The 13,320-nt window shown below is 31.4% G+C and overlaps 1 protein-coding gene across 1 annotated transcript; it reads right to left on the reverse strand.

Moving 5' to 3' along the window:
* Positions 1–2,661: 2,661 nt before the first annotated feature.
* LOC139856925 (uncharacterized) lies at positions 2,662–5,939 on the reverse strand. The gene is made up of 4 exons (XM_071845638.1): positions 5,620–5,939; positions 3,962–4,156; positions 3,832–3,865; positions 2,662–3,049 (listed from the first exon to the last, which is right to left on the reverse strand). The coding sequence occupies exons 1-4, from the start codon at positions 5,728–5,730 to the stop codon at positions 2,940–2,942; spliced, it is 450 nt and encodes a 149-aa protein (XP_071701739.1). The 5' UTR covers positions 5,731–5,939; the 3' UTR covers positions 2,662–2,939.
* Positions 5,940–13,320: the final 7,381 nt, after the last annotated feature.

Raw genomic sequence — 13,320 nt, forward strand, 5'->3', positions numbered from 1 at the left:
CGAAACATATAAACTATCTATAACCGAACCTCGTATACACTAAACCGTAACCAACCGAACACAATAGAGCTAATTAACTATACAAGACACCAACAACATACCAAAAATCGCAAGCGCAAACAAACGCAACAGAGACACAACCAAACACAAAACTATGGATCTACTTTTTTCATATTACCATTAATAATTATTCTTTCTGTTACGATCATTATATTTCTTTGGAAAAATATCATATTTATCCTTCGTAAATCCATAAATGACATATTTTCTCAAAATACAACTTTTTAATGTATAATTTACAAGAAATTTAAAGCACGTTTGGGAATATATGTAATTTATTATGATGGGGAAATATGAAATTGGCTCTATTTCTTTATGGTTTTCTATCATCATTTTGTATACTGCTTTCATTTGCCGCCCAGTGTTTTCTTAACTAAAAATCGTCTATTTATCGGAGTTAATCAAGTTTTGATGCAATATCTACATATATTAATGTTAATAAGCCTCTGGATTTAATTCTGGAGATTTCCTCGTAGGTTATAATTTGATGATCACATTTTAGTACCAACTTTAATTATAGTTTTTTATGATTTGAATGACCTTAAATCATTTCGGTTCTTCATCTGCATGGATAACGATACTTATAACTCTGATGTTAAGCATGCAACAATCTGTCTATGAGCTTTGACATTTTATTAATACAAAATAAAATTTTGAAGACGAATTCATTAGTTTGTGTAATCAATTGAATTTCAGAAAAATCCCATCAAGGTTCGGGTGGTTGTTTTTAGAATAATTCTGGAATGGATGAGCTGAAACCTCTGAAAGAGAATTTAACAATTGGTGACGGATCAGCTAATTTGGTCTCAAATGATGGACTAGATTTTATAACCAAGGTCCCGAAGATGAATGAAAATAATGGTAATGATGATCTAAGTGGTTTAGTACCTGAAAATGACATATTAGATGTGTCTGTAAGTGAACAACAAGCCTCAATCTACCCAAAAATATGAATTCTGCAAATATATTATCAAGAAAAAAGCTAAAGTGGTGCCTCATATCCAGAAAATGGAAGAAAAACAAACAAATGATCAGTTGTCCAACACAAAAGATGATTCTAAGGTGGTGTTTGTTTTTTAAGATGTTTTGTCTAAAGACTGCAGGCCATCTCTGTAGAGAAGATGTGGCTTAAAGGCCTGAAGAGTGAAGACTGTTTGCTTCTATGTCTGCAGATAACTGTCTGCAGCACTTAGAAGCATATTTCTAAGTCTGCGAGTTTGCAGACAGAACAAGTCATTATTTAACCTTATGTCTTCAGAAAAACAGTCCGTGGTAAAAAGTCTACAGACGCACATACATAAGACATAACAAGATGTGCAAACTGAAAAACAAACACCACCTAAGAGTCAAGACCATGTTCAAGAAGATGGTCATATGGGCCAAAACCATGTTCAAGAAGATGGTAATACGAGACAGGACCATGTTTGGAAAGATGACTCTGCGGGTGAAAGACCATGCTTAAGAAGAAGATCATATGGTCAAAACAAATTTCTAAGAGATGGTAATATTGGTGAAGATCTTGTTCAAGAAGATGGTCATGCGCAGTGGCGATTCCAGAATGAAAATCGAAATGGGTTCCAAAAAAAGTTTTCATAGCTAAATATATTTGAAGGTACTTTAGTGGTTGTTTACCTAAAAAAAACCATAAAATTTAAAAATATATGGGTCCTATAGTTAAATTTAGCGGTGTCTTATACAATTTTGAAGTGTACATTGTATAAAAAAAATTCAAAGTAGTGGGGTCATAGGACCCCACACCATTACATGTACAATCGCCACTGGTCATGCAGGTCATTATTATGTTCATCAAAATGGTCTAACGGGTCAAATGATATTAGAAAAGATGATCCTACTGGTCAAGACCATGTTCAAGAAGAGGGTTGTACAGCCCAAGATCATGCTGAAAAAGGTGGTCATACGAGTCAAGAACATGTTCAAGAATATGGTAATACGGTTCAAGAATCATCATCTGGATTTACAAATGGTCAAATTTACTGTTATAACATTAAGTCATATTGAGAAATCAACCTACGGAAGAGCGAATATTGATACCACTGCACCGTTCGAATCTGTTAAAGCAGCTGTTTCCGTGTTTAGGTATGATATTCAAATTTTAAAGATTATTATAGCTTATGTTATAATCTGATAAAGGGCCGAATTGCAGAGGGCAGAGTATATGAGACAAGAACTAAGAAAAGCGAACGAAGAGATTCCGTTGTTTAAAAAAAAAAAGAGGCAGCAGAACAATCTAACGATCAGATTTTAAAGGAGTTAGACTACACGAAAAGACTATTAGAAGAATTACAAGTAAATCTCGAGAGAGCGCAAACAGAAGAATGTCAAGCAACACAAGATGCTGAGCTGGCAAAATTAAGATGTATGTAGTAAAAGCAAAACAGGAGTAGTAGTGCAAGTACTACAAATAGCTGAATGTGTTATATATATATATATATATAGCTCATTGTAGATGTATGTATGCATGTATGTAACACATAAATGCTTACATTGTACTCTTTAGGTAATTTGTTTAAATTCTAGTCTTAAAAGTTAACAAAGTTTGATAATTAACAGCTAAGATGATTGTTGATTACTCCGTACTATAAATCATAAACTTCGTTTATGTAAATAATAACTCATGTACCCGACCATACAAATTATATTATAAATTGAATTAGGTCGTCATAAGCGATGCACTAGCCATTCTAAATAAATGAAGGCTAATTAGACCTGCTTAAATTTCTATTTCTGTCCTATAAACACAAACTCGGACCAATGAGCTTGTAGCTCAGTGGTACCGGGTACCTTTAAAGTTGGGACCCGCCATGTGGAAGCTTGAAACTTAAATACAAACCCGGTCAAGATCCATTTTGCACATTACCTCACCGTTGCCTGATCCAGAGTGCAGAAGTACTCTTTCTCTTTTTGCTGCATCGTGTGTTCAATTTTTGTACCGCAGAGTCTTCTTGAACAAAGTTTTGATCTGTCACCTCTGTAATGTTCAAAAAACAAAACAATGGTCAAAACTATGAATAAAAACATCGGTTGTCTAAAAATGGAAGTGTTCCTTATTGTAATAAGTTTTAAGTCAAAATTAATTTGATTCGTTGTAAGTTACTGGTGACATTAACTTATGTTTCGTATTTACTCTTTCTTGCATAGCTAGCAGACATTTTAGACATTATCATTATACAAAAACTGAAACTGATTGAACTACATACATTGACAACGTCAAATGTTACAATTTTTATGATGGAGACGGAAGGTTGTAAAAATCGCAAATCGGAGATTAATTGGCTTGTACCTTGTAGGGATTAATCGGTCAAAAAGAGGATTAACTGGATGTTGACCATCTTTGACTTTGGCCAATTTTGACCAACTAAATCCAAATTTGACTTTGACAAACTAAATCCAACTTTTGACCTACTTTGACCATATAAATTAGACTTTGACTAACTAAATCCAACTTTTGACCTATTTTGACCCATTGACTGATTTTCAGCAAGATGAATCGGCAAATGTGGGGGGTAAAATGGGGCAGGTCGGGTTGCGCTGACCTGTCACTACTTTTTGATCTATTGTAAATATTAGTGCTTTAGATATGCATACATACAAAAACTCTCATTAAAACTACTCCTTACTATATAAACTCTTTACATAACAACTTAGGATGTCGTACATCAGTTGAATATTATTTCTTTGTAGCATTAGGCAATGTTAATGGGTTGAAATTGCCACCTCATATGTATATGAACATTAGTAGCATAGAAGTACCTGCGTTACTGCAATTTGTTTGTTGGCAGCGCAACTGCAAATCAGATTCCGTGAATTGAGTTAAATGTTGTCAGATATATATAAATAGAAAAAGCTTCGTATCAAGAAAATAATGCAGAATATTTCCAACCTGGCCAGAACGGCAACGAGTGCTGACATGAATTCTCCTGGATGACATCGAATCTGACGTGCAATCGTTTTGAGTGTTCCAGCAACGCGAATCTAAGAATTTGTTTAACTGGTCAACGAACGAAGCTTCCATTGACTTTAGGTACAAACTATGCTTCTCGTCAGTCCATTCCGAAGATTCTCTTTTTGGGGATTCCTGCGACAAACGTTTTCAGAGAGCACCAAAACTGAGAAAGTTACAAAAGGTCTTTTGTTTTTTTTCTTCGGGATATTATCCCTTTAAATTATCTGTATGAAGACAAACATGGAATTTGTAATTTTGTATTGTATAAATAAAGAAAGATGAACAAAAAGTGGATCTATGCAACAACCAAACATACATACATACATGCAAAAGATCCAAATAGGAACCATGGAACATGCCTAGGCTAAAACATCACAAACAAACTTGAATGATAAAGTTTACCTATTTATAGCAAATGCCTCATGAAGGACATAATTAGATTCTGGTCATTATGGACCCGATGCGTTCATAATCACTCCTAACAAGTTTCCTGAAAACCTCTCATGCCAATTGTTCATGCTTAAGAAAATAATTATGTACATTTTTATGGACATTTCATGCATCTAATCAATGGCCTCCGTAGCTCGACACTTCGGCTTAGCCAAAGTGAACTCAACACACAAGCGACTATTTGTATCTAAACACTTAAAAAAGTTGTCTTAGCTTTCAAAAAAAGCAACAACTATCTAAGACTCCATTCAGATAGGATTTCGTTATTAAGCAATATACGTTGAATTTAAAGTTACGGTTATTAGATTCCACACGCTTTTATGCAATTACTCCGTAATACGTAGTAATATAAACTATCAATCTCTCTTCACAACTTTGAAGCAAATGTGTAAAAAATAATATAATTTAAGTCTTCTAAAACTAATAAAAGAGGCGAAACATAAGGTAACCAAAAGGGTATCACCCCACCTAGATTTGAACGAAAAAATAATAATTTCACACCAAAAAAATAACTAAAAAGTAAGGTTTGTTTAGTGTTTAGACCATGTCACTAGTTTCACCCCTCAGTAATCAGGTTCAAGTTTCGTTAGTGACTCATAATCTTTGCAGTGGCGACTCTAAGGGTTACCAAAGGGGGTCCTTTGACCCCATTAAATTATTCTTTTTTTCTAATAAAATACTACTAAAATTTTGTAGAACACCACTAAATTTATAGGTAGGACCCCATATATTTTTAAAATTAGTGGTTTTTACATAAGTAAATAGTCATTCTTTAGGAAAAAAAAATTTACAAAGTACCACTCAAATTGTACAGAACCCCACTGAGTTTTGATCCTACTGAGTTGTGATCCTAGAATCGCCACTGAATCTTTGTTAACAACAAACTTTGTAATCAAAACACATTACGCGTGTATAAATCAATGAGGCATACACACACTACTGGCGCCATAACACAATACATCAGTTCTCATCTATTAAACAAAATTAAGAATAATTTACCCGAACTCAACATAAACAACAAAAAATCCCTAGAAAAATATCAATTCTAAATTCTACATCATCATAAAATTATATAGGACATAATACATACATTATGAATAAAAGTTGTAAATAAATATAAATAAATAAATGAATAAAAATGTTACCATTATTGAACTTTCTTCTTGCTCCACAAACTCACCCAACCCCGGGTCGCCGGCGGTCATCTCCGGACACATCTGCTCCTCCGTCACCGGCTCCGGAATCGTATAGTCCATCTCAGATATTTTTTTTGAAGATAGGAAAAGATCAAAAACTAATTAATGTAGATTTTTAGTCTGAGGATGAGTTTATTTTAAACGGGTCGGTTCAGGAAACGAATAAAGTACGAGATGTGATGTACTTTCCACTTGGCATGGTGCCACGTCATCCAAAAATTCAATCTTAACTAGAGATATTTTTCTTCCTGCCGCAGATTTTTTATTTGTACCGTATATACTCAATTCTAAGGCGACACGCCTTGCTACCTTTACGAGGATTTCCCTTTTAATAAAATAATTTTTGTTGCACAGCAAAATATCAAAACTCCCTGTACTTTTCTTTATTTTATTCTTTTTCCAGCTGTCTTTTTATTCTTTGAAAGAAACTTGAACAAATTTTCATATAATAACAATATTTCTAATTAATAATTAATAATCAATGAAAGGTGATCTTTACACACTATTTTTTATTCATGTACATTTTTATTTCATAAACTCTCCAATATATCCTTAGATTAATCTAGGAAATTAAACTAATATTGATATTGTCAATATAATTAAGGGTATAACACTAAATTCGATATAGATAAATTAAAAAGTGTATGTGAAGATCAACTCCCATAATTAATAATTATATTATAATTAATAATTAATAGAGAGTAATTATTAAGAGAGGTTGGCGACGTACCTCTTTTATGAGAGGTTAGGAGTTCGACCCACGTTGGCTACATATTAACCCACAATTTCATTCATGGCATGAAGTACAACCCATGACACATTTTCCACATCGCGTTGGGGGGGAATGGGTAAAGGGAATGAGGTTGTGTTACGGTCATGCTCCGTATGATATTGGTGCGGGTTTCCTCCTGGGCACGCAGTTGGGGGCGGGTATAGCAACTGCGGGAGATGATCGCATTGGTGGTTAAGTCCTCCTAAGTAATTCCCAACTAACTGTTGTCCAAACAAAATTAACAGAGAGTAATTAATAATAATAATAATAATAATAATAATAATAATAATAATAATAATAATAATAATAATAATAATAATAATAATAATAATAATAATAATAATAATTGTTGTAAATTTAGTAGTTAAATATGGATGGTAATTAGTCAAATATGGATAGTAAAATTTGTACTATATATATGTGCATAATGTAAGTTACAAAAACACACATATACATTAAATACATCACACCTCTCTTCAACCTCTTTCTCTCCTATATCTTCTACAACACATCTCTCTTTTATTGGTTCTTTCAATTTGAATATATTGAACCAGGCCACTAAAGGTAGTTATAAGCCTACTGAAATATAACACGTTATCAGCACGAAGTGCTCCGTATAATCAAGGTTTATCTAAGCAAGCACACGTCACTAATCAAGGTAAGAAATTATCTAACTTTTATTAACTTCACTAACATTTATATTTATGTTATTTAAGTTATATATGGTCGGTTATACCGCCTGAATTATATTTCTGTAATCTAACTTTTATTAACTTCACTAACATTTATATTTATGTTATTTAAGTTATATATGGTCGGTTATACCTCCTGAATTATATTTCTGTAATCTAACTTTTATTAACTTCACTAACATTTATATTTATGTTATTTAAGTTATATATGGTCGGTTATACCGCCTGAATTATATTTCTGTAATCTAACTTTTATTAACTTCACTAACATTTATATTTATGTTATTTAAGTTATATATGGTCGGTTATACCGCCTGAATTATATTTTCTGTAATCTAACTCTTATTAACTTCACTAACATTTATATTTATGTTAATAAGACCTCATGATTGTACGCAACACGTCATTTGACAACACGATACTTTATGTACGCAACACGTCATTTGACAACACGGTACCATGGGTCGAGATTAATTCCGATCAATACGAATACGATGGGGTCTTTATATGTTATCTAACATTTATGATTACTTATGCAATTAATCATTATTTATTTCATGCATACTAATGTTTATTCTTAAAAGTAAATCTTAAAAGTTAAAATAAGAAAAAGTAGTTTGTATTTTTATTAAAAGTAAATCTTAAAAGTTAAAATAAGAAAAAGTAGTTTGTATTTTTATTAAAAGTAAATCTTAAAAGTTAAAATAAGAAAAAGTAGTTTGTATTTTTATTAAAAGTAAATCTTAAAAGTTAAAATAAGAAAAAAAAATCGTGCCCTTTATATTACTCATACGCGTTTTGATATAGTGACTTTATTCGTTAACGTCAACTAACGACGTTACAACGGTCATATATACATAACGGTTGTTAACTTCAACTGACGACGTTACAACAACTATATTTTTCAAATATAAAATAAACATCTCCGTTTTCACATTTTCACAAATCAATCTTCATTTTTCAGATTACTACTCTCAAAAAGTTTTTGTAAAAATGATTCACACAAGGATGATTTTTCCTATTGTATTGGTCATATTAACTATCATCATTGTTGCTAATATACCACCGGGTGAACCTATATTCTATCCTGCCCTTGTGGTTTTATTATTTGTAATCATACCATTATTCTGTTGTTTGCTACTTATGAATTTAAAATGATTCTAATTTCATTTTATTATTTGTCTATAAATAGAAGTTGATTATGATTATGATTTATGTTATTCATCTTTTTGATAATAGAAAATGTCGAATTTGAAAAGGCTTAAATTTGCTCATTTAGAACAAGTGGGAACAACTACTTAACATGGGTTATGAATGTAGAAAAACATCTCGAATCAAACGGTATTTTAGAAACTCTGAATGAAAATAACAATTATTCCGAACAAGAGAAAGCAATAGTAAGTATTTTTCTTAGCAAACATATTGACGAGTCCTTAGAATCTACATATTATATGATCGAAAATCCAAGTGTATTATGGAAAATACTCAAAGATAGATACGATATTAATTATTAAAAAAAAAAAATAACGGTGATCCATGAAAGAATAAAATTAAAGATATTAGTAGACGCTCTTATAAGAATTCCGGAGATTCTTATTAATGATCTGGTAACGTGGATCATCAGTCTAGTATTTCTTGAATACATGAACATCTTGTTTAGCTCTACAAATAAGTCCCACAAGAAAAGACAACGAGAGTGAATATGTTGACAAATCTTGATTAAATTAACCCTGAGCTACCTTGAGACTTGAATGGTTTGAATTTTCTAAGATGCCTAGTTTTTTTATGTATCACTCATAAATAAATGGTTTTAGACCATAACGCATATGTTTTATTAAGTGTTATCTTTTATGTACTTCAGATTATAACTTGTTTGCAGGTAATATAATTTGATTATCTTGCTGAAATATAACTCATTATTTGCTTATCTTATTTGAAGTTTTAGTATGAATCCTGCTGAAATACAACATCAATTAAATGGTAAAGACCTATGTATTGCAGATAGTAGTAACATACACACTATGATCAAATCTAAGAAATATTTCATTGATTTAAATCAAATGAAGGAATTATAAATACTATATCAGCTCTTGCAAACTTGATATAAGGAACGAAAAAGGCAAAATTTCATATTACCAAATGGTACGAATTTTTTGGTAAACAATGTCTTGTTTTCTCCCAAATCAAAGAGAAATTTGTTAAGTTTTTCTGATATATATCATAATGGATATGATTATCAGTCAATGATAATCGAAAATGAGAAATATCTATGTAGCACCGAAAAGCGCATATGATAAAAAGCGCATATGATAAAAAGCGCATATGATGAAAAGCGCAGCGCATAGGATTAAAAGCGCATATGATAAAAAGCGCATATGATGAAAAGCGCAGCGCATATGATTAAAAGCGCATATGATAAAAAGCGCATATGATGAAAAGCGCAGCGCATATAATTAAAAGCGCATATAATGAAAAGTGCATATGACGAAAAGCGCAGCACATATGATTAAAAGCGCAGATGGTGAAAATGATATATGATGAAAAGCACATATGGTGATTAATGAAAATCACATATGGTGATTAATGAAAAGCACATATAGTGATTAATGAAAAGCACATATAGTGATTAACGAAAAACACATATGGTGATTAATGAAAAGCACATATGGCGATTAATGAAAAGCACATTGAGAAATAATCACCAATGTTTCTTGAAAGAATTCAAGGGTATATATATGGACCAATTCATCCATCATGTGGACCATTTTTCTAATAGACGCATCTAACGCATGGTCTCATGTTTGTGTGTTATCAAGCCGTAATATGGCATTTGCAAAGTTTCTTGCACAAATTATTAAATTAAGAACACATTATTCTGATTACACCATTAAAAGGATGAGACTTGATAATGCTGGTGAGTTAACATCTCAAGCTTTTAATGATTATTATATGTCTACAAGGATTGTTGTTGAACATCCAGTTGCTCATGTGCATACACAAAATTGGTTTAGCTGAATCAATAGATAAACGCTTACAGCTAATAACTAGACAATTAGAAATGAGTACAAAACTCTCAATATTTATATAGGGACATGTAAATTTACATGATGTGACATTAATTCGCATTAAATCAAGTGCAAGTTATAAATATTCTCCATTACCAACTTAATTTTGGTGGAGACCAAATATTTTCCATCTTAGAATATTTGGTTGTGGAGTGTATTTTTAATTGAACAACCACAACAAATGGTTCCTCAAAGAAGGATTGAAATATATGTTAGATATGAAACAACTTCAATCATAAGATATATTGAACCCATGACGTGAAATGTCCCGTTCTTATTGATTAAAAACGTTCCATATTAATTGATTTCGTTGCGAGGTTTTGACCTCTATATGAGACGTTTTTCAAAGACTGCATTCATTTTTAAAACAAACCATAACATTTATTTCATAAATAAAGGTTTAAAAAGCTTTACGTAGATTATCAAATAATGATAATCTAAAATATCCTGTTTACACACGACCATTACATAATGGTTTACAATACAAATATGCTACATCGAAATCAGTTTCTTGAATGCAGTTTTTACACAATATCATACAAACATGGACTCCAAATCTTGTCCTTATTTTAGTATGCAACAGCGGAAGCTCTTAGTATTCACCTGAGAATAAACATGCTTTAAACGTCAACAAAAATGTTGGTGAGTTATAGGTTTAACCTATATATATCAAATCGTAACAATAGACCACAAGATTTCATATTTCAATACACATCCCATACATAGAGATAAAAATCATTCATATGGTGAACACCTGGTAATCGACATTAACAAGATGCATATATAAGAATATCCCCATCATTCCGGGACACCTTTCGGATATGATATAAATTTCGAAGTACTAAAGCATCCGGTACTTTGGATTGGGTTTGTCAGGCCCAATAGATCTATCTTTAGGATTCGCGTCAATTAGGGTGTCTGTTCCCTAATTATTAGATTACCAGACTTAATAAAAAGGGGCATATTCGATTTCGATATTTCAACCATAGAATGTAGTTTCATGTACTTGTATCTATTTTGTAAATCATTTATAAAACCTACATGTATTCTCATCCCAAAAATATTAGATTTTAAAAGTGGGACTATAACTCACTTTCACATATTTTTACTTCGTCGGAAAGTAAGAGTTGGCCACTGGTTGATTCACGAACCTATAACAATATATACATATATATCAAAGTATGTTCAAAATATATTTACAACACTTTTAATATATTTTGATGTTTTAAGTTTATTAAGTCAGCTGTCATCGTTAGTAACCTACAACTAGTTGTCCACAATTAGATGTACAGAAATAAATCGATAAATATTATCTTGAATCAATCCACGACCCAGTGTATACGTATCTCAGTATTGATCACAACTCAAACTATATATATTTTGGAATCAACCTCAACCCTGTATAGCTAACTCCAACATTCATATATAGAGTGTCTATGGTTGTTCCGAAATATATATAGATGTGTCGACATGATAGGTCGAAACATTGTATACGTGTCTATGGTATCTCAAGATTACATAATATACAATACAAGTTGATTAAGTTATGGTTGGAATAGATATGTTACCAATTTTCACGTAGCTAAAATGAGAAAAATTATCCAATCTTGTTTTACCCATAACTTCTTCATTTTAAATCCGTTTTGAGTGAATCAAATTGCTATGGTTTCATATTGAACTATATTTTATGAATCTAAACAGAAAAATTATAGGTTTATAGTCGGAAAAATAAGTTACAAGTCGTTTTTGTAAAGGTAGTCATTTCAGTCGAAAGAACGACGTCTAGATGACCATTTTAGAAAACATACTTCCACTTTGAGTTTAACCATAATTTTTGGATATAGTTTCATGTTCATAATAAAAATCATTTTCCCAGAATAACAACTTTTAAATAAAAGTTTATCATAGTTTTTAATTAACTAACCCAAAACAGCCCGCGGTGTTACTACGACGGCGTAAATCCGATTTTACGGTGTTTTTCGTGTTTCCAGGTTTTAAATCATTAAGTTAGCATATAATATATATATAGAACATGTGTTTAGTTGATTTTAAAAGTCAAGTTAGAAGGATTAACTTTTATTTGCGAACAAGTTTAGAATTAACTAAACTATGTTCTAGTGATTACAAGTTTAAACCTTCGAATAAGATAGCTTTATATGTATGAATAGAATGATGTTATGAACATCATTACTACCTCAAGTTCCTTGGATAAACCTACTGGAAATGAGAAAAATAGATCTAGCTTCAAAGGATCCTTGGATGGCTTGAAAGTTCTTGAAGCAGAATCATGACACGAAAACAATTTCAAGTAAGATTTTCACTCGAAATAAGATTGTTATAGTTATAGAAATTGAATTAAAGTTTGAATATGATTATTACCTTGTATTAGAAAGATAACCTACTGTAAGTAACAAAGGTTTCTTGATCTTAGATGATTACTTGGAATGGATTTAGAAAACTTGGAAGTAAACTTGCAATCTTGGAAGTATTCTTGATTTTATGAAACTAGAACTTTTGGAATTTATGAAGAACACTTAGAACTTGAAGATAGAACTTGAGAGAGATTAATTAAATGAAGAAAATTGAAGAATGAAAGTGTTTGTAGGTGTTTTTGGTCGTTGGTGTATGGATTAGATATAAAGGATATGTAATTTTGTTTTCATGTAAATAAGTCATGAATGATTACTCATAGTTTTGTAATTTTATGAGATATTTTATGCTAGTTGCCAAATGATGGTTCCCACATGTGTTAGGTGACTCACATGGGCTGCTAAGAGCTGATCATTGGAGTGTATATACCAATAGTACATACATCTAAAAGCTGTGTATTGTACGAGTACGAATACGGGTGCATACGAGTAGAATTGTTGATGAAACTGAACGAGGATGTAATTTTGTTAAGTAGAAGTATTTGATAAGTGTCTTGAAGTCTTTCAAAAGTGTATGAATACATATTAAAACACTACATGTATATACATTTTAACTGAGTCGTTAAGTCATCGTTAGTCGTTACATGTAAATGTTGTTTTGAAACCTTTAGGTTAACGATCTTGTTGAATGTTGTTAACCCATTGTTTATTATAACAAATGAGATGTTAAATTATTATATTATCATGATATT

This window comes from Rutidosis leptorrhynchoides, chromosome 7 (assembly GCF_046630445.1).
Source record: "Rutidosis leptorrhynchoides isolate AG116_Rl617_1_P2 chromosome 7, CSIRO_AGI_Rlap_v1, whole genome shotgun sequence".
Taxonomy (NCBI): Eukaryota; Viridiplantae; Streptophyta; class Magnoliopsida; order Asterales; family Asteraceae; genus Rutidosis; species Rutidosis leptorrhynchoides.

Excerpts from the sequence above, each read along its gene's own strand:
- LOC139856925 (XM_071845638.1), bottom strand. The coding sequence starts at position 5,730 with ATGGACTATACGATTCCGGAGCCGGTGACGGAGGAGCAGATGTGTCCG. Across the intron at positions 4,157-5,619 it reads AAGAAGAAAGTTCAATAATG|GAATCCCCAAAAAGAGAATC; the intron begins GTAACATTTTTA and ends CGTTTGTCGCAG. Across the intron at positions 3,866-3,961 it reads CTCGTTGCCGTTCTGGCCAG|TTGCGCTGCCAACAAACAAA; the intron begins GTTGGAAATATT and ends TCTGATTTGCAG.